The 13716-nt window shown below is 45.4% G+C and overlaps 1 protein-coding gene across 1 annotated transcript in view; it reads right to left on the bottom strand.

Annotated features, from left to right (window-relative positions):
* Positions 1 to 1976: 1976 nt before the first annotated feature.
* The window catches only part of CPAMD8 (C3 and PZP-like, alpha-2-macroglobulin domain containing 8), a gene marked incomplete at its 5' end in the record, with an annotated part of 50637 nt that continues 38897 nt past the window's right edge, over positions 1977 to 13716 (bottom strand). The window contains 6 exon segments of the mRNA XM_010159205.1: positions 1977 to 2149; positions 7218 to 7292; positions 7756 to 7968; positions 8642 to 8752; positions 8842 to 8947; positions 9654 to 9728. Coding sequence (XP_010157507.1) covers positions 1977 to 2149; positions 7218 to 7292; positions 7756 to 7968; positions 8642 to 8752; positions 8842 to 8947; positions 9654 to 9728 — 753 coding nt within the window.

The following is a 13716-nucleotide window of genomic DNA, read 5'->3' as shown; positions in this document are numbered from 1 at the left end:
TAAAGGCATTTATTTACCTGCCAGACAGGAATGCAGCCGCCAGCGCTTCCGCTGTGCTGTGCGGACAGTGAGGACATGGTCTGTTCACGCACACTGAAGAGACGTGGCAAAAACCCCGCTGAGAAGCAGCGGGTACATACGGGCAGCAGCCACGTCAAGATCCTGTGAGGATAGCTCAGAGCAGCCATGAAGGAAGGCTTGGAAACTTGCCAACAAGGCAGTTCCGAATTTTCTGGGAACTTCAAGACCCAGACCTTCATCATGTCAGCTACATTCTGCAAATATCTGGCGCCAGACAAAAAGGGCTGGAAACTACATATGCCCAACTTCTGGGATACCTCCTGTTTCGTTCCCATGTGGACATTTTTCTGGAATAAAATTGCCTTTATTCTGGAATGGAATGTCTATACTGGGATATATTCTTGTCATGGTTCCTGTGTAAACAAGCCCTAAAAATGAATGGAGCTGGGCTTTTTCCTGTTTCCATTCACCAATAAACACCCTCAGAAGGAGTTTCCACCCAACTCTGGGTCCTGGTAACAATAGAAGCGGGAAGATAAAATATTAACACTATTTTGCAACAAGCAATTGCATGTAACTCCTCCAAAGAGAACAATGCTGCTCCAGGCGGGAAGGGAAACCAAAAAATCTTGGCTCCTGCACTTTTGGAAACACAAAGCTTTTGGTTTTAGTTTTACCACATGGCTTGGGGCAGGTCAGTCTAAGGGAGTCCAGCCTCTGTGATTTGTACTGGCCAGCAGACCCAGGGCCTATGCATAGATTTCCATATCCAGAACAACCATTGCAGGGGGATCCAAGTGGGAGCAGAACAAAAGCGATCGGTGAAGCCAGGCAAGCATTTGAAAGGACTGCGCCTTGGGTCAGCTTTATTTTCATGCCAGGGTTAGGAGGAGGAAAGGGGCCGAGAAGGCTGCAAGCAGCCCTTATCAGCACATAGTGCAACGTGAACAGGGCTCGCCCCCCTAATCCTTGTCACTGCTGTAGCTGGAAAAGTCCCCAGCTGAAGGCTGCAGCCATGCGGTGGACAGTCAAACCTTCCAGCCCTGACTCTGGATCTCATTTCTCTTGTAAAATATACCTCCCAGCAATTTTCCTGAGCATAGAGCCACTAGGGAAGTTTTTCTCTGGTGGGACATGGTTGTGGGTGCAGTAGACTGATGGGCTGGGGAAGATGATTAAGCTCTTGCTATATCATAATTAGCAAAACACACTGATTTTTATTATTATAATTTGAGAAACTTCTCAGCCATCTCTCCTCAAACAGCAGTTCAGCTAAGCACAAGGCCTTAGCTTCTAAATGTAGCTAGGAAATGGCATTTGCAGAATCCCGATAGTAGAGAAAACACTTTGCAAGGCTCTATAGGTTTGAATCCCAGCCCCTATTTTTCTCACCTAGAGGGCACAGTATATTGGTCTCCCATCCTTGGAAATAATCCCAAGAGGATGCACAAAAGGCAGGAAAATCGACAGAAAAATAAGGCTGAGTGTCCCCCCCTTAGCGCTCCAGATCCCTCCCCACGGGGCAGCAAAGCCTACAGTTCTGAGTGCATCAGGAAGTAGTCATCGTTCGGTTTCTGTTCTGCAGCAGGTCGTCTGTAGGAACAAACTCTTAAAGGAGTTGATTCTGAGCCTCTTCTCTTTATTTAAATATTTCTGTTGAAAAAAGAACATAATGAAAAAAGTCACTTTCCCATTACGTATCTTTGTGAAACATCACCAGGGCCGGGCAGAGAAAAGCTTAAAAGGTCATCTCTTATTCTGCAAGGGATGGAGACAGTCAGGGCACAAAGACTTCTAATTGCTGCTCTAGCAAGATGTGATTCCTGGCTAAAAAGGTCAGCAAGACAGCTGTAAGAATGCCCCTTTCGAGGAATTCAATACGTCTAACCCAACACATGAGTTCGTACATTATATGTTGACTCTCAAACCAGATTTAGGATCCCCCGCTCTCTGGCTCACCATTCTACTGGGGTCACTTCTTCCTGAATCTTGTCCACTTCTTTTAACGTGCTTGCTGTTGTCAGTTCTGCCACGATCTCGAAGACGTCTGCTTCCGACGCATAGGGGTCTGGGTCATATTCATAGGAGTAGTAGGACAGATCTGTCTGTAGCGGAGGACCTTCCTCTGCTGGAAAGGAAAGCAGAGAGACCCAGGCTGTGCTTTAGCCAAAGAAACTGCATTTCAGCATCATATATTGCATCGCAGAGAAGGGGAGTGACATAAAAGGAAAGGAATGTTGCTCAGGGGCCAAGTGAGTGCCTTACACGAGTAAAGGAGGCTACACATGTCAGCGGACCTACACATGCATGCTTAGATTCATGTGCAAGGAGAAAAGCTGCTGTAAATCAGAATTTTCAATTTTTCAGTCTGAGACCTGGGCACTGGAAAAAATTAAAGAAATCTGAGGGAAGGGAAGAAAAAGAAAAGGGGGGGTGGGGGGGCACGTAATTGGAAAGAATCTCAGTTTCATTTTAAACTACCTAAATCTAGGCATTAACTGAAGTGCTTAAGTCAGGAACCAGTCTTGATGTGGACTTCTGTACAGTAAAATAAGAGTAAGAGATATCTTTGCGAACACTGTATGTCACAGACGAGAGACCCTGCTCCCTGAAAACACATCTCTCTCCTTTGACTAGCCCGAGCCAAGTACCTCAGCCAAGGAGAGACCAATCCATACAAAGATGTGCAACCTGTCCATTCCTTTAAGCACCGTTTTACAAAAGCCAGTCACAAAGCTAAAGGGCAGACTGCGTTAGAGGAATTCACGTGGTGCACGTCACCGAAAAGATCAGTTTAAGCAGCCAGATTTCTTATCAGCCCAACCACAACGAAGATCTTGGCACAATGGGCCAGGAGCCTATATCAAAGCCATTCGCTTCTCCCTCAGCCTGAACCAGCAGTAACTGAGATGCATCTGCTTCAGCACAGTCACATACCACTGACAGACTCCACCATTTACCCCAGGAACAGACTCATCACGGGCAGAAACAGGTATTTATCCTCCTTGCATCCACTCCGGTCTATGCCAAGACATGGGCAGGTCACTCGCACAGTACCCACCTCTCTCGAAACGGGCTGTGCCTCTCTGTGGTGGGTGATTGCTCACTGTCCAGAGGGTAAGATCTGGGAATATCAACAGGTCCCCGTTTTCTAAACTGTTCCTTAAGCCAGCTCAGCTTTCCATCTTTCCTGTTTGCTTTCTGTGTACACTGCTCTAATCCAAACCAAAGCAACCACTGAAATGTAGTTGTTGTAAGGAGGAAAAGTCCTCCTCCTCCCCCCACCCGCAAAGTTGGCTTTATTTAAGGAGAACACTCATCAAGGCCTTTGAAAATGTTTGTTCTCTAGAAATAAAACATCTGAAGTCTCTTCCCTGTTGCCTCCTGCATCCTCCCAGCAACAGGCTCAGCCCTGAGCAAGGGAACACTCGCCTGAAAGCGGCATCAGTCTCTGTGTTCGCTTCTTCTTGGCCTTCTCCACATGAGAACCTGCCAGATCATGAGCTGGTCTGAGAACGGAGGATTGTTGTCCACCAGGCCCCGAGTTAACATCACCGACCTCGTTCTTCCCAGGAATGCAGCCATGGAGTCAAAGCAAAGAGGAAAGGCCGGCATTTCCTGTTGCATACAAACCACTCCCCCATCTCCAAATGTTTGTGCCTAAGCCAATGTTTGCTGAACACCGATGGGGTGAAAGGAAAAGTGACCCGTTGCCAGTTCAATCAATCCTAAAAGAGCAGCGGTCCTGCAAATAACGCGCCTGCCAGGGAGTGTTGGAGATGACTCCACCTGGAAGCAGAGCTCGCTCCGATGTCCCTGTCAGGAGCTGGAGATGGTGATGGCATTTAAATGTTTTAGAAACTAATAACAACAGCACCAAATAAAAGTATGGTAATTCCACCTGGTATTTTCTTGCAGCTACCGGCCCGTCTGACTGCTAGCGCAGAACTGTACAAATAACACGTCTCCAGCCTTGGGGAGAAGGCTGGGGGTCAGGCAGCATGAAGCTGGGGGGGCTGCAGGCTCAGAGCACGGAGCGCAACACCACAGCAGCACTGACACCACCCAGCACCCCTGCGCCGCACTCCCGCAGAGCTTTTCCATCAAGGACGTGTAGAACCGCAGCATTACTGTGATATCAACGGACTGTCTTCCAACAGCCAGCTGCACTTTGGCAGGGAAGATCTAGGCAATTTCAGAAGAGCGTTAATGATCTGTGGAAGCAATCAGAGCACCACTTCATCAGAGAGATGATACCAGAGCTACCGAGGATCTCTGAGGCTCTGAAATCCACCCATATTTCTGCAGCCTGGTGTGACAACAATTTTAGGAAAGCCACAGAGACACTCAAAATATTCATACTCCAATTAGCAACCAAAATCCTGCTCCAGGAGCTTTCAGTACAAGCAGCTATGCCTGGAACAGGCTGTGGAAGCACACCAGCAGAGCTTCAGTGCTGAGAGGCAGGAATAGGTCTGTGCTACTCATCAAAAACCTGTTCCACCCCTCGGAGCTTCAGTATTACTGAGTCTGTGAGAGCATCACTCTGGCCTGTGAGAAAGAACAGCTGAGGAAGGGGAGTCAGACTCGAGTCGCTTCAGTTGAGTCCTGCCCCCCTGTACACTTCCCTCTCAATCAAGAGGCTATTTCTAAAGATGCAAAGAGTACCCATCTGTACAAAAAAGGCTACAGTTTTAAGACCAAACCTCAGCTGTTCTGCCTGACTTGCCACAACATCTGTTGCGGACTTTGGCAAGGCATTTTAAACTGCTCTGGCCATAGCTAGGTGCTGCGAAAAGCCCCGCATCCCGATTTTACGGACCGTCTACATACAACTGCTTCCCTCGAACAGCAAAACTCAAAAGCTGCTGCTCATTCTAGAAACTGGCTGGTGTATAGGAACTACCCTGCAAGCCTGCGTCTGCCAGAGCGAGCCCGAACACAGTATGAAGTTCCCCACTGTTTGCTGGAAGGAAGCTGGCTGTCATTGTTTCCATTGCTGGGGTAACAGAGACAGGAGCTAACAATGAAAGCATCAATCAAACCAAGCCGAGCCTGCACAAGTCATATGGCAAATACCGAAGGATTTCAGACAATATAAACACCACGAGGTTCTCCAAGAAAATGGTATTTCCTGAAGATTAACACACTGAGGCAGTTTCACCAACCTGCCCTAAGCTTGATTTGACTCCTGGAGTTTTGCATCCTTTAGGAAATGGCAGATTTGGACATGGCTCATCAAAACTTTCACTAGAAACCCAGAGCACCTGAGCCGACTTAAACCAATCACATGCTTCAATGCTAACAAACCAGCGAGTCCAAATGAGAGCCGTGTACAAGGAGGGATTCATTCATTTGTTAAACTTTGATTCATGTACCGTGTGGCTGACCTGAGAGGAGCCCAGCGGATTAATGAAAATCACATGCTGGGCGCTTTTCCTGATGCAGGATTTAGTCAGTTGTATTTTGGAATGCTCACTCTGCCATGGCTGCTCAGACAGCTCAGTTCAGAAGCCTATCTGCTTTCCAGGAGACTCTCAACTTTAATGCTCCCAGATCCTAGAACAAAGTCAGCTCTACCTGCTTGTGCTTTGACAAACACACCCTTATGGCATACCGGTTTGTTAATCTGACATCTGTATGAAAACACCACACATACGCACACACAAAACCCCAGTAAATCAGAACTTCCACTTCCACTGTCACCGCTAGCCAGCCTACTGCGCCAACATTGCTTTTGTCTCTTTAGAACAGAAACCAGAGGGTTATTTTTCTTAGACACTTTAATGCAGATTATTTCAAAAACACTCTTCTGAAAATTTTTGGATTGTGGACTACTGTCAAGTTCCACAATTTTCTCCCAGGTAGCCATATTTTAACAGCATTTTATTTGAGAAACAATGTAATTGCAGTTCCATGTTGTAGAGCAGCAGCAAAACACTTAGTATATGGCCTTGCATACCAGCAGTGCCCTGCAGAGCAGTTTGGGAATGCTGCTTTAAAGGGTTCAGAGTGCAGAGTCTCCATGCTGAGCACATCACATTTGCACAGACCAAAAAGCAACAAGCATTCATCTCGGTATTCTAATAGTCAGAAATCATATATATTTTTATATATATAGTGTCACACTAAGTCCAGAAACAAAGGGAGGGACAGCAGGAGAGACATTAAACACTAAGACTGCATGACCTATAGAAATAGTCATAATGGCATATTCACCTTGCTTTTACACCTTAGTAAGAAAACTGTCAATTCTGTAGGGCAGAGGGAGAGCAAAGAACAGGACGGTGTCTCATGCTGGACACATGCTGCTCGGAACTCTGGTGCACAAGGACATGAGAAGGCACAGAGGCTTCTCTTAAAGAATTAACTTGTTTTACCGACTTGTTAGGAGAGTTAGAGGCCAGGGGAAAATTAATGAGTGGAAAGCAGCCAGGAAAAATCTAGTCCAGTTTATTTACTAGAAACAGCATGAAACAAACTATTCTATTGACCCTCCACTGCTTCTTGGTGAGATTTATTGTGAGCCATGAGCAAGTTCGACATGAGTCTTGGAAAAAAGTGTATGAATATAAGCACCAATTAAAGTGAGCAGCCAAATTCCTGGCTACCCCATCTACTGACCTTAACATTTTTGCTCACTAAGGCCCTTTATTCCAAACAGCAGCTCTGAGAGGATCAAGACTGCCAGCTCAATTTTTGCACAGAACTGCTAGAGACAAAGTTAATCCACCTGGATTCTAGTTCTTGCAATGGTTTGGTCTGTTGTCATGTCCTGTTCAGTTGTTTGTTGAAATACATTACATCAGCCTGGTTTTAAATCCAGCTTAATATTGAAGAAAAGATCACAGAGTTCAAACGTACCATGGCTGAGAAAATAGGAGGGTCACTTGCCCACTCTGATGAGCAATTACCTAAATCTGGAATTGAAGGGAGCAGGTATCATGCAACACATCTGGAAAGGAAAAGGACTAGAAGAGCTAGTCTGTTGTTGAAGTGTTATCATCCTGTTTGCCAGACCTCTTCATTTTTTCTGATTTATGAATATTCTGTCTTTTCTAAAAAATGAAGAAATTCAGCATCTTTACTTAAATGTGCTTAAGAGCCATATATACTTTTACACAGTAATAGGATAAGCTTTGACCTGGCTAAAGAAAAAGGCCTTGGATAAACACAAAGGTATGATATGATATTACCTGCTGGAGTTTGTTGAACACTGGGTTGCTCAACTGTGTGGGAGTGTGTCTCCCTTTCTTCTGGCAAATTCTTGGCTGTAAATAAAACGAAAAATGCATGCATTGGTCATAAAATTTGTTAATGAATCTCTAGAAACTGTTTGCACTTCCAGAGGTAGTGTGCTCACTTCACTGAGCTACTACACCACACATCTCAAAAGCCCATGCAGAACCTCCAAAGAGTGTTCCACTTCCTTGATGTCATTTTTATCTAGGATGATTCACTTCAGATAAAACAGGTCCACTCATTTTCTCTGAAGTTCATTCCAATTCATAAAACACAAAACGAGCACAGAAAACCAATTATTCTCAGATAAGCCGGAAGGCAACTCGTCTTATAACTTAATCCCTTGTAGTATGAGTAGCAAGATAATACACAGGAGGCTTTGAATTCTCCTCTTTTCCCTATCACAGAGTTATAATTATCATTTGCTTAGATGAGGTTTTGTAGTGCTCTGCAACTAGATCGTAACAGAAAAGGGAACTGAATGAAACCTACAGGCAGAACACTGAGACATGGGCATCTGTTCTATCCTTGTATTATTCCTGCACGATGCTACTTCCATCTGGCAGTGGTTCGGGTAAATCTGTCCATCTGATCCACACACAGGTTCCCCGTCATAGCCACAGTCTCGTGAACACATGCACTGCTCAAAATACTCGTCCTCCAAGCAGCCAAAAATGTTACTGCATGGTCCGGAGTGAACAAAGCCTGAAGAGTAAGCAAACACATCAAAAGCAATATTATTCATAGCATGGGGAAGGGGGAGATCAGGTGGCAATTTTCTTCTATTTCTCTGATGTAAGTTTTCATGGTGAATTCCTTATAGGAATTTACAAACTTCGTAGAATAAAAAGCTCTGGGAATAAAACTGTCTTTCTTAAAGAACCATAGTGCAGCAGATTCCAGGTACAGGATAATGCAACTGTTTTATATGACACAGAGGATGGAAAGGAACACACAGTTTCTGGAGAAAGTTATTCCTTTCAGTGATGCGTGAAACAATTCAATCTTCCTACAGTTAATCATGGAACTCTATAGCAAGTTATTTTAGAGAAAGAAAACCAAACTGCCTTTTAAAGAGTTTTCAACCTTTCTGTTTATTAACAGAAATCTCACTGTGTGCAGGTTCTTCCAGAATTATGCACTGTATCTTCCCTCTGAAGCAAGTAATAATCACTTTGATGACAGAAAGGCAGACTACCTTGGTCTTCATGGCTGTCTGAAGTTTAATACTGCTACCACAAACCTTTGTAAAACTTCTGCTAACACAGACAGTGAAATAGAGCATTTTTCTAAATATAATTTCGAGTTCTGAACTCCTGGACAGTGTGTCTGTGAGCTCCATTTTCCAAAAAATCTGCTTGGCTTTGGTGAAACTTACCAACCCATTGGCTAGCTGAGCTTTCCACCTCATTGCATGTTGGCCCATCACAGAGCTCCCGAGCCAAGGGACTGTTTTCGCTCACATTGTAGAAACGAGTTGCTTCAAAAGCTGCAGGCCAACGAGAAGGATAAGTCACAACTGAGCCTTATGCCAATAGCTCTACTGCTGGCAAAAATCCAAGGAAAACAGGCACGTACCTGGCTCATAGTAATCATACACTTTGATAGGAACAGGAGCTGTTTTCCCAACTATATGCTCTCTGAAAGCTTGAAACTTCACACAGGTCATGCACTGGCTGGGAATCTGTATGAAATGATGTAAAAGACCCATTGTAACAAAAACTGCACTTTAAGCGAAGAGAGACGAACAAACGCAGCACGTGCCCCAGTGTAACACGCTGTGATGGCTGCTTGGGGAGAATGAAGATGCTTCAATACTGGGTACAGAGACAAAGATTATGACTAAAAGCCAAACAGGATAAATTAAAACGTGATACTGTGCTGGCCTTTAAAGCACAGGCTTGCCATACAACAAGGACAACCTGAAAAATCAAGCTGTTTTCCCCGGCTTACCTAACACCACTCCTGCCCTCAGTCAGCTTGCTAATGTAAATAGCCAACAATTTACTGCTGATGACCAAGCCAGGGCAGATCTCATCTTCCACTCTTAAGTATGTGCTATGAGTTTTAAGTTAGACTGCATTTTTACTCCCTCCTTTCAGCAAAGCTAGTTGTACCTGAGGGTTAGATTATTTTGAGGCAAAAACTAAGTGATACTTGCCCAGAAATTCTATATGGGCTGAAGCTAATCACCCGTCTCTATGATGCTTTGGTTTCCAACCAAAGCCACAACACCTACCACCTCAAAACCGGCTGAAGGAACTGGCCAGTTAAAGCTGCATGGTAATTCTCATCTGTGAGGGACCATCAACGTCAGCACGCTGTACCCATGCCTGATCCACTGGTCTTTCACTGAAAAGCAACATGATTCTAAGAAACAAAGTCATTACCTCATCAAAATAAAAAAGGACTTTTCTTCCATCCACTTCATATCTTTTTAATCCGATTTGCTTGTTCATCAGTAACTGGGAAAAAAATTAACAGGTTTAGTTTCATGTCATTTTATAGAAAACAGGTTGAAATTGGAGAATAAGAAAGATTTTAGACTGCTTAGAAAACTGATCAGACACTAAACCACAGGGATTTCTTCGGCTGAAAAAGGATGTGTCAGTAAGGGGAAACGCACAGAGGATTGCGGTTGCTGCCTCACAACTGAGGAAAAAGCCACCCGTTTTCTTTTTTGTGACCCGATGAGGAATGCTTGCAAGGTGCATAATGCTAAGGGTTCTTCCTGGTCCCTGGTGCCTGTATCTCCCTCAGACTATTCCTGAGACATCATCCATAATCTCATTGAATAGCTCCCAGATTGGTTTTGGTACCAAAGCCCCAGTAAGACCTCAGACACCCCAAAACACTCCATTAAGTCTCTTATTGACACTCCTCCAGACCACCAGGGAATCATGCTGCTGGATCGCACCAGGTATTACAGGTCCCCTTCTCCCACCAGCTGAAAAATCCAAAACATTCTTCTGCCAGGAAAATTAATCCTTACATTTGAAAAGAGCAGCCATTTGAAAGAGCCACAGGCATCCTCCCTTCTGACGAGTGGGGTCAGGCCAGGCCTCGGCTGCTCATCTTCCCTCTCTCTGAGGCCCAGGGATTTGTGGTTTGCATCATACCAGTCAGGCCCGCAGACTACCTCCTCTTCTTATGCTTTTTACTTACCAGGACAATCTGCGTCTCTAAGGAGTGTCAGAACACAACTGAGGAGTGCTTCCCACATCTGGGGTGCAACTGCCCCTAATCTACCCCAGCCATTTGTGAAAACGCTCTAGCTCACTGCATCACGCTGACTGCAGGTCGGTGTGTGTGTCACGATCCCTGGCTTCAGAGGAAGGCACAAGAGCCCTTATTTATGGAATTACTGCACCAACTCAAAGAATCCAGCAACTGTCTCCCTGGTATAGAATGCTAATGAGTCGCCACCAAAATATAAATGCTATCTTCTGATATAGAATCATAGAATCACAGAATGCTTTGGGTTGGAAGGGACCTTAAAGATCATCTAGTTCCAACCCCGCTGCCATGGGCAGGGACACCTTCCACTAGACCAGGTTGCTCCAAGCCTCATCCAGCCTGGCCTTGAAGACATCCAGGGATGGGGCATCCACAACATCTCTGGGCAACCTGTTCCAGTGCCTCACCACCCTCTCTGTGAAGAATTTCTTCCTGATATCTAATCTAAACCTCCCTGATTTCAATTTATACCCATTACCCCTTGTCCTATCACTACAAGCTCTTGTAAAAAGTCCTCTCCCAGTACCCTTGTAGGCCCTTCAGATACTGGAAAGCTGCACTGAGGTCTCCTCGGAGCCTCCTCTTCTCCAGGCTGAACAAGCCCAATTCTTGCAGCCTTTCATCATAGGAGAAGTGCTCCAGCCCTCTGATCATCTTCGTGGCCTCCTCTGGACTCGCTCCAAGTGGTCAATATCCTTCTGATATTGAGGGATATATAATATCTATAAAGTCATATAATTCTATAAAGTTTCATTTAAAAATAATTTCTAAGAGTTACTCCTATGATTTTTCTGTATCTCGAATACTAACAACCCAGTATCATGGTGACTGATTTTTTTTAATGTTCCCAAGTTATTTTGGGATCTTAGCTTTCTGTGGAAAGCCTTATTATTATGCATTAGAAAGAACAACATGAAGCAAAAAGCATTTCTACTGAAATTTGCCCAAACCTGCTACCAACAGCTTCAACCGTGAATTTCTTCGGCATAGGGCTTCCAGCTGTAAACCCCTGCACACAGTTTCCTGCTATTACTGTAACAAGCAAAGGAACATGTGTTTAAGTCCCACACAATATGGAAAGGGCCAATTTAATTTGTCCTTATAATTTTAGGGGCCTGATGGTGGCTGTTATTACTCAGCAGTAGATGGCTGCAGACAGTCCTTTTATGAGGGCTTGGAGAGGCTGGCGCCACCGGGAAATGCTCAGCTCAGCTAAAGTTGCATTTTTCTGGTGAAGGTTGATATATACCAGCCTGCAGTGACCTCCTGCCCTTGTCGACACCCAGCATTATTAGAAGGATTTGTGGCTGCACAGCCAGGGGAGTGCAACAGAACATTCATTAACCATCGCTGCCCCGGAGCTGCACGTGGGTCCGCTCGGCGCACACTGCTCCCTTGTGAGGGCAAACAACAAACAAGGAAAGCTGATTTATGGCTCTGCCCCTCCTCACTGGGAGAGGGAAATGGCTAGGGTAAGAAGAAAATGCAGCACCGGGAATGGCAGGGCTCTGCTGATGTCCAAAATCCAACACAAAACTCATACCGGGTCATCAGTGGAAGAGTGTCATTTCTGGCAGCGTGATTTGGGTGCACATCCGATAGCCATGAATAAACCACAGGGGTTGTACCTGCATCTTCACTGCCTGCCTATATATATATCCTTGAGCTTTGTCCCTACGTTTCATTTTTACAGATGCAAAGGGTTTCTGCAGTAAGGAAGACTGAATTCAGCCCTTTAAGGGGAACATTCCCTTGTGAAGATGCAATATCCTTCCCAGTTTGGCAAAATCTCCTACTGCCCAAAGGAAGTATTTCCGTTCTGGTTATGGAAGGGGACTGCCGAGAACCCAAGTGCACAATCCTCTCTCCAAATTGGGCACCAACTACATAGTCTTTTGCCCAAAGATCCCTCAAAACAGTGGAGTTTTGAACCAGCTCTTTTGTATCTGGCAAGCGCTGAAGAAGTACGCACTGCACGAAGTACCTGAGCTCCTTTCTGGGATTTGCAAGGGTTTAATTCGGGTCAACTCTGTGCTGCAGGAGCTCAGCCTTCCCAGTCAAGAGTCAGCTCAGGGGGAGAAAGGAAAAGAGGTCACCTGCTATTCTATGAGATGGGGCTGCATTGGGACACTGTTGCTTCTCTTCCCATAGAGGCAGGAACATGAGATTCAGACAGGTGGGAAGATGCCCCAAGGAAGAGCACAACCACCTCATCTGTTTAGAGCTAGAGGAACCTAATGTGCTGGAGAGCACTGAGAAAACAACTCGTGCAGCAGCAGGGCAGCCTGCTTTTACCCTCTGACTGTTGGGAGATGTTGGATGTTGGCCAAGTTGGGATATGACAGGATGGAGGAAGCTGGCACATGATGCTTCCCAGACATTGGCACATCTGACACAGGAGCGGGGGTAAATCTCCCTGTTTCTCTGCTGTAATTTCCACATGCCCAGTGTCTGTTTCTGGCTCAGGAGCACTCAACAGCACCTGGTCAAAGAACCAGCAGTGCTGAGGCACCAACAAGGTGTCACTGAATGCGACAGAGGAATCTCTGAAGCCACGAGTAAGCAGACATCGGAAGCAGGCCGGTGTCACGGAGCACAAGGATTATGGCAACACGCTAAAAGACAGGAGAGAATAAGAGGTACTGCAAACATGTTTTGACACGTTATATGGCTAGTTCACTGGGCAATCACACTCAGAGTTTCCTTACAGAGCGTACATCCTAATGTTAATCGTGTCTTCACAACTGTCTTCAGTGATTCCTCTACTTCGAACGTGTACGACGTGCCCTGAACACAGGTTAGTGTAAACCATCAGCACAGGAGCAGACTGCTACCCGTGGCAGCATCGTAGCAGTAAGTAAACAGAAAATAAGCATGTTTGGATTACAAGTCTGCATGTGGGACACCCGGCCAGCCCACCCACGTAAACAAACCTCCTACAGCAGCACCGCTGCCTCGGCAAAAATGAAACAGTTCGGGGACTGACAGAACCCACGGAGTCCCTCGTAACATGTGAGCTTACAGGATCTCCTCAGGACTCGGCCTAGAAACCCTTAACTCTATCCCCTGCTGAAACCAGCAAAGGAGACACACACTCAGTATGGCCTGGGCAATGGGGGCTCCGATTTCTGCAATTTCTTCTTAGCTTGTTTCAGGAAAAATAAGGAGTATAGGGATTTGTTTCTTAACCTAACATATTTTCTGTTCTTCTTTAAT

Source organism: Eurypyga helias, unplaced genomic scaffold (assembly GCF_000690775.1).
Source record: "Eurypyga helias isolate BGI_N326 unplaced genomic scaffold, ASM69077v1 scaffold5749, whole genome shotgun sequence".
In the NCBI taxonomy this organism is placed as follows: Eukaryota; Metazoa; Chordata; class Aves; order Eurypygiformes; family Eurypygidae; genus Eurypyga; species Eurypyga helias.
Note: the sequence above shows the minus strand (reverse complement) of the source record. Positions and strands in the feature narration are given on the sequence as shown.